This window comes from Alosa pseudoharengus, unplaced genomic scaffold, assembly GCF_046254945.1.
Source record: "Alosa pseudoharengus isolate Yale_2024_CS ecotype anadromous, Long Island Sound unplaced genomic scaffold, YU_APseudo_1.1 YU_APseudo_1.1_scf_21, whole genome shotgun sequence".
NCBI classification, from domain to species: domain Eukaryota; kingdom Metazoa; phylum Chordata; class Actinopteri; order Clupeiformes; family Clupeidae; genus Alosa; species Alosa pseudoharengus.
This window is the reverse complement of record NW_027468674.1, coordinates 1583675-1591174: the sequence shown is the minus strand read 5'-3', so window position 1 is coordinate 1591174 and position 7500 is coordinate 1583675. Positions and strand designations below refer to the sequence as shown.

The 7500-nt window shown below is 42.5% G+C and overlaps 1 protein-coding gene across 1 annotated transcript in view; it reads left to right on the top strand.

Moving 5' to 3' along the window:
- sh2b1 (SH2B adaptor protein 1) overlaps positions 1–7486 on the top strand; it is a 41122-nt gene extending 33636 nt beyond the window's left edge. Inside the window, exon 9 of the mRNA XM_076297622.1 lies at positions 7099–7486. Coding sequence (XP_076153737.1) covers positions 7099–7193 — 95 coding nt within the window. The 3' untranslated portion in view covers positions 7194–7486. The remainder of the gene's footprint in view (positions 1–7098) is intronic.
- Positions 7487–7500: the final 14 nt, after the last annotated feature.

Genomic DNA, 7500 nt, shown 5'->3' with positions numbered 1-7500 from the left:
CTCACACACATACACTCACTCACACATACACTCACTCACACATACACTCACTCACACACACGCACACACACATACACTCACACACATACACTCACACACACACATACACTCACACACACACACTTACACACACACACACACACACATTAATTTCTTGGGGGCTACTGCCATCAGGCAACCACACACACCATCTCTGCTGTGTCACTTGTGTTTTCATGCCTCCGTGTGTGTGTGTGTGTGTGTGTGTGTGTGTGTGTGTGTGTGTGTGTGTGTGTGTGTGTGTGTGTGTGTGTATATCTTCACCATTCATGCAAAGTCATATTGGGATGCATTCTCATACTCTCATATGTGTGTGTGTGTGTGTGTGTTTAAGATGTCTGTTATATATATATATATTTCTATATGTCCCATATTTGGCTACCCCTGTCTGTCTGGGTGTGAATAACTGCATGTGTGCATGTGTATGTATATGTGTGTGTGTGTGTCTGTGTTGGTGTGTGTGTGTGCGCGTGTGTGTGTCTGTGTGTGTGTGTGCGCGTGTGTGCGTGCGTGTGTTGTTTGTGTTTTTTGCTGTTATTCTGCATCCCCTGCACTTGCCACAGCCAAGCATCTGCATTTTACCCCCCACCTCTCTTAATACCCCCCACCCCTCTCTCTTAATCCCCCCTCCCCGCTCTCTTTCCACCCTTCCCCCTCTCTTAATACCCCCTCCCCTCTCTCTTAATACCCCTTCCCTGCTCTCTTTTAGTGCTGGGTGGTATACCGGTTCACACCGTATACCGGTGTATATTTTCATTATGATATGAATTTTTAATATACCGCCATACCGGTGTATTTGATTACACAACGTTTGGAACGCTGCGCCGCGACACAGTGTTTCAGACGGGACAAAACACCTTACGTTTTTTCCCCTGAAGTATGACCCTTAAGGCTTAATTTCTCCTTAGGTAAGGGGTTTATTTAAGGGTGTTGCACAGAATAATACCTTAAATTGTTTCTTTAGTTAAGGAAAAACTTTAAGGGATACTGCATTGAAAGGGATTTACCGTCACGAAAATTCTATTGAGATTGTTCAACAGCTGTAACTAGCTGGCTAGTAGGTGATGTCGTTAGCAACCCACCGAACACAGTGAAGTTTAATGATCTTATCATTCATCTCACCTTAAGAATATTCGCTGAAATTATCCAGGTAGCAAGTAAAGCGTGTTATAGACATGCACTGAGCAATACTAGCTGGCTAGTTAGAAATGATCCTGACTGTCATCAGTGCACCAAAACGAACCTTTTTGTTAATGTTTTGCCTAGCGAACCGAACCGAACCGAAGCTCATGGCAGGCTAACAAGACATCCACATCCACATGAAGTTAACGTTAGCCTACCACTAACGTCATGTAAACCACACAATAACAATACATTTCTGATAGGCCTATTTGACAGAGTAAGCATATTAACAGAGAGGTTTTATTTTAAATTGTATCATTTTCAAAAAAGTATAATTATTGCAAGTTGCACTACTTTTTGTATTGGTTTTATACAAGATGTTTGTGAAATTTGCACAGTAAAACTTCTGTATTTTGACTGCAATTGTCTTTGCATTCTGATTAGATTCTTCATTAGAATCATGAGTGGCTCTTTGTAAACAGCATCATTTTCTGGGGCCATGCAAAACTGCATTTCCACTAGTGTGGAGTTATTCTACATCATGACAGTAAAATAGACCATCCTTAGTCAATGTACTGCAGCAATTCCTCTCTCAACCTGTAGAAAATGCTGTGAACATCTGATTATGCATGGTAAAAAAATACCGTCATATACCGTGAAACCGTAAGAATTTTGAAAAATACTGTGATATACATTTTTGGTCATACCGCCCAGCACTACTCTCTTTCCACCCTTCCCCCTCTCTTAATACCCTCTCCCCTCTCTCTTAATACCCCCCACCTCACTCTTAATACCCCTCCCCTCTCTCTCTTAATACCCCCCACCTCTCTCTTAATACCCCTCTCCCCTCTCTTAATACCCCCTCCCTGCTCTCTTTCCACCCTTCCCCCTTTCTTAATACCCTCCCCCCTCTCTCTTAATACCCCCCTCTCTCTTAATACCCCTCCCCTCTCTCTTAATACCCCCTCCCTGCTCTCTTTCCACCCTTCCCCATTTCTTAATACCCTCCCCCCTCTCTCTTAATACCCCTCCCCTCTCTCTCAATACCCCCACCTCTCTTAATACCCCTCCCCCCTCTCTTAATACCCCTCCCCTCTCTCTTAATACCCCTCCCCTCTCTCTTAATACCCCTCCCCCCTCTCTTAATACCCCTCCCCTCTCTCTTAATACCCCTCCCCACCCCTCTTAACCCTTTAGGCGCCAGGTTTTAAAAAAAACATCATTAGATTTTTACATCAAAATTTCAAAAGGCCATGGCTTGAAAGTGGTCAGAGATAAAGTCCTACTGTAAATGTAAAAATCATTGAGTATGAACAAAAGTTTATGAAGGGGGTAAATGTACACATCTAATTTGCATATTATGACGTCACTGGATGACAACAACATCAAATTATGCACATTTCAGTAAATACTGGATCATGAACATATATTTGAGCAGTTTTGCTTACTTTTTTGTCATTTCACCCACATAACACCTGAACAGGAAAGCAGTCACATGTAAACCAACAATAGTAAACTATTACTATAACCACAAACCCTATTCTACTATACAATAAAGTAGCCTGGTCAAGTCGGTTCCTATCGCGGGTGACTTTGTAGTTCTTCAGAGCCCTATTTTTACTACCCCTGCTGTCTTTACCACGTCCATTACGGACACTATCATCACCTTTACCACTGGCACCTTCAGCTATGTTGGGCAGAGGGTCGACATAAGCATGGTATGCTTAGTGAACACTGTCGCAGCACCTCCATTCACATACGCACAGTGACTAGACGATCGCTCATACTCTCCAAAAGGCAGATATTCTCCTTCAGAATCAGACTAGGTAAATAACAGACCCAAGACTTCATCGCATGTGAACTTTTTCTTCAACATTTGGTGTATTTCTGCTTCAATTTGTGCAAAACTATGGCCTGCATTGCTTCCGTGTTATGTAGGAAATGCACGTCTTCTTATGTGTTTCTCGTGTGTAATCGAGTGTAATACCACGTCCATTACGGACACTATCACTATTACCACTGGCACCTACAGCTATGTTGGGCAGAGGGTTGAAACAAGCATGGTATGCTTAGTGGACACTGTCTCAAAGACGCCAAGACGCACCTCCATTCACAGACGCTCCGTGACTATCACTGCCAATAGACGATCGCTCATATTCTCCAAAATGCAGATTTTATCCTTTAGAATCAGAATAGGTGAATAAAAGACCTGATACTTCATTTGGTGATTTTCTGCTTCAGTTTGTGCAAAACTATCACTTCCGTGTTGTGGAGGAAATGGACGCCGCCTTCGTGTGTTTCTCGCGTGTTTCTCCTGTGCTTCCTGAAAACTTAAAAAAAAAAGGTTGAGCTTGAATCGAAGCTCTGGGTGTCTGCCAACTAGTGGTGGAGAGTACAAATGAGATTTGCCACCGTACTTGCGTCTATCGTCTGTTTTATTCAGTAATGACGCTTGTCGCAATATTGCGTACGTGGATCTATCGTTTGTTTTATTCAGTAATGACGCTTGTCACAATATTGCGTACGTGGATCTATCGCCTGTTTTATTCAGTAATGACGCTTGTCACAATATTGCGTACGTGGATCTATCGCCTGTTTTATTCAGTAATGACGCTTGTCACAATATTGCGTACGTGGATCTATCGTTTGTTTTATTCAGTAATGACGCTTGTCACAATATTGCGTACGTGGATCTATCGCCTGTTTTATTCAGTAATGACGCTTGTCACAATATTGCGTACGTGGATCTATCGCCTGTTTTATTCAGTAATGAGGCTTGTCACAATATTGCGTACGTGGATCTATCGCCTGTTTTATTCAGTAATGACGCTTGTCACAATATTGCGTACGTGGATCTATCGCCTGTTTTATTCAGTAATGACGCTTGTCACAATATTGCGTACGTGGATCTATCGCCTGTTTTATTCAGTAATGACGCTTGTCACAATATTGCGTACGTGGATCTATCGTTTGTTTTATTCAGTAATGACGCTTGTCACAATATTGCGTACGTGGATCTATCGCCTGTTTTATTCAGTAATGACGCTTGTCACAATATTGCGTACGTGGATCTATCGCCTGTTTTATTCGGTAATGACGCTTGTCACAATATTGCGTACGTGGATCTATCGCCTGTTTTATTCGGTAATGACGCTTGTCACAATATTGCGTACGTGGATCTATCGTTTGTTTTATTCGGTAATGACGCTTGTCACAATATTGCGTACGTGGATCTATCGCCTGTTTTATTCGGTAATGACGCTTGTCACAATATTGCGTACGTGGATCTATCGTTTGTTTTATTCGGTAATGACGCTTGTCACAATATTGCGTACGTGGATCTATCGCCTGTTTTATTCGGTAATGACGCTTGTCACAATATTGCGTACGTGGATCTATCGCCTGTTTTATTCGGTAATGACGCTTGTCACAATATTGCGTACGTGGATCTATCGCCTGTTTTATTCAGTAATGACGCTTGTCACAATATTGCGTACGTGGATCTATCGTTTGTTTTATTCAGTAATGACGCTTGTCACAATATTGCGTACGTGGATCTATCGCCTGTTTTATTCAGTAATGACGCTTGTCACAATATTGCGTACGTGGATCTATCGTTTGTTTTATTCAGTAATGACGCTTGTCACAATATTGCGTACGTGGATCTATCGCCTGTTTTATTCAGTAATGACGCTTGTCACAATATTGCGTACGTGGATCTATCGCCTGTTTTATTCAGTAATGACGCTTGTCACAATATTGCGTACGTGGATCTATCGTTTGTTTTATTCAGTAATGACGCTTGTCACAATATTGCGTACGTGGATCTATCGTTTGTTTTATTCAGTAATGACGCTTGTCACAATATTGCGTACGTGGATCTATCGCCTGTTTTATTCAGTAATGACGCTTGTCACAATATTGCGTACGTGGATCTATCGCCTGTTTTATTCAGTAATGACGCTTGTCACAATATTGCGTACGTGGAACTATCGCCTGTTTTATTCAGTAATGACGCTTGTCACAATATTGCGTACGTGGATCTATCGCCTGTTTTATTCAGTAATGACGCTTGTCACAATATTGCGTACGTGGATCTATCGCCTGTTTTATTCAGTAATGACGCTTGTCACAATATTGCGTACGTGGATCTATCGCCTGTTTTATTCAGTAATGACGCTTGTCACAATATTGCGTACGTGGATCGATTGTTTGTTTTATTCAGTAATGACGCTTGTCACAATATTGCGTACGTGGATCTATCGCCTGTTTTATTCAGTAATGACGCTTGTCACAATATTGCGTACGTGGATCTATCGTTTGTTTTATTCAGTAATGACGCTTGTCACAATATTGCGTACGTGGATCTATCGCCTGTTTTATTCAGTAATGACGCTTGTCACAATATTGCGTACGTGGATCTATCGTTTGTTTTATTCAGTAATGACGCTTGTCACAATATTGCGTACGTGGATCTATCGCCTGTTTTATTCAGTAATGACGCTTGTCACAATATTGCGTACGTGGATCTATCGCCTGTTTTATTCAGTAATGACGCTTGTCACAATATTGCGTACGTGGATCTATCGCTTGTTTTATTCAGTAATGACGCTTGTCACAATATTGCGTACGTGGATCTATCGCCTGTTTTATTCAGTAATGACGCTTGTCACAATATTGCGTACGTGGATCTATCGTTTGTTTTATTCAGTAATGACGCTTGTCACAATATTGCGTACGTGGATCTATCGCCTGTTTTATTCAGTAATGACGCTTGTCACAATATTGCGTACGTGGATCTATCGCCTGTTTTATTCAGTAATGACGCTTGTCACAATATTGCGTACGTGGATCTATCGCCTGTTTTATTCAGTAATGACGCTTGTCACAATATTGCGTACGTGGATCTATCGCCTGTTTTATTCAGTAATGACGCTTGTCACAATATTGCGTACGTGGATCTATCGCCTGTTTTATTCAGTAATGACGCTTGTCACAATATTGCGTACGTGGATCTATCGCCTGTTTTATTCAGTAATGACGCTTGTCACAATATTGCGTACGTGGATCTATCGCCTGTTTTATTCAGTAATGACGCTTGTCACAATATTGCGTACGTGGATCTATCGCCTGTTTTATTCAGTAATGACGCTTGTCACAATATTGCGTACGTGGATCTATCGCCTGTTTTATTCAGTAATGACGCTTGTCACAATATTGCGTACGTGGATCTATCGCCTGTTTTATTCAGTAATGACGCTTGTCACAATATTGCGTACGTGGATCTATCGCCTGTTTTATTCAGTAATGACGCTTGTCACAATATTGCGTACGTGGATCTATCGCCTGTTTTATTCAGTAATGACGCTTGTCACAATATTGCGTACGTGGATCTATCGCCTGTTTTATTCAGTAATGACGCTTGTCACAATATTGCGTACGTGGATCTATCGCTGTTTTATTCAGTAATGACGCTTGTCACAATATTGCGTACGTGGATCTATCGCCTGTTTTATTCAGTAATGACGCTTGTCACAATATTGCGTACGTGGATCTATCGCCTGTTTTATTCAGTAATGACGCTTGTCACAATATTGCGTACGTGGATCTATCGCCTGTTTTAATCAGTGACGTTGTTTGTCGCAATTTTGCGACTTTGGCGGGTAAAGGGTTAATATCCCCCACCTCTCTCTTAATACCCCTCCCCTCTCTCTTAATACCCCCCACCTCTCTCTTAATACCCCCCACCCCTCTGATACACCCAGTTTAGCTTCATCATCTCCCAAGCTGCTCTCCAGGCCTCTGATTGGCTGTCTCTGTTTGTGGTTGGCTCTGGTTGGCTGTCTCTGTTTGTGGTTGGCTCCGATTGGCTCTTGTCTGTTTGTGGTTGGCTCTGATTGGCTGTCTCTGTTGTTTGTCGTTGGGTCATCTTCACAGGCCGGGACAGGGCGGGCAGCCGGCCCACAGTCTGTGATGTCATCACCACGCGCCACCCCGACTCTCCATCAACTCCCATCTCTGACTGTGTGTAAGTGAGACAGACGCTGGGGGGGGGGGGGCACAGCGTCCACACAAATGTGTTTTCACTTCCTCAGGGTCAAGGGTCATGTGCAGGAGTGGACCAATCAGGGAAGCAGAAGCCAACGTGGGGGTCAATGTTGCCATGGTTACGTTTCAGTCCCTTTAAAGCCCAAGTAGTCTGGACGCCAAGCGTAACCATGGCAACAGGGATGTGTACACAAACGTCATACTGTACTCAGTAAAGAGAATGATGTGAAAAGAGACATTTTGATTTAAAATGAAAACACATTCATTTGGACGTCTGGAGAGAATCTCTCT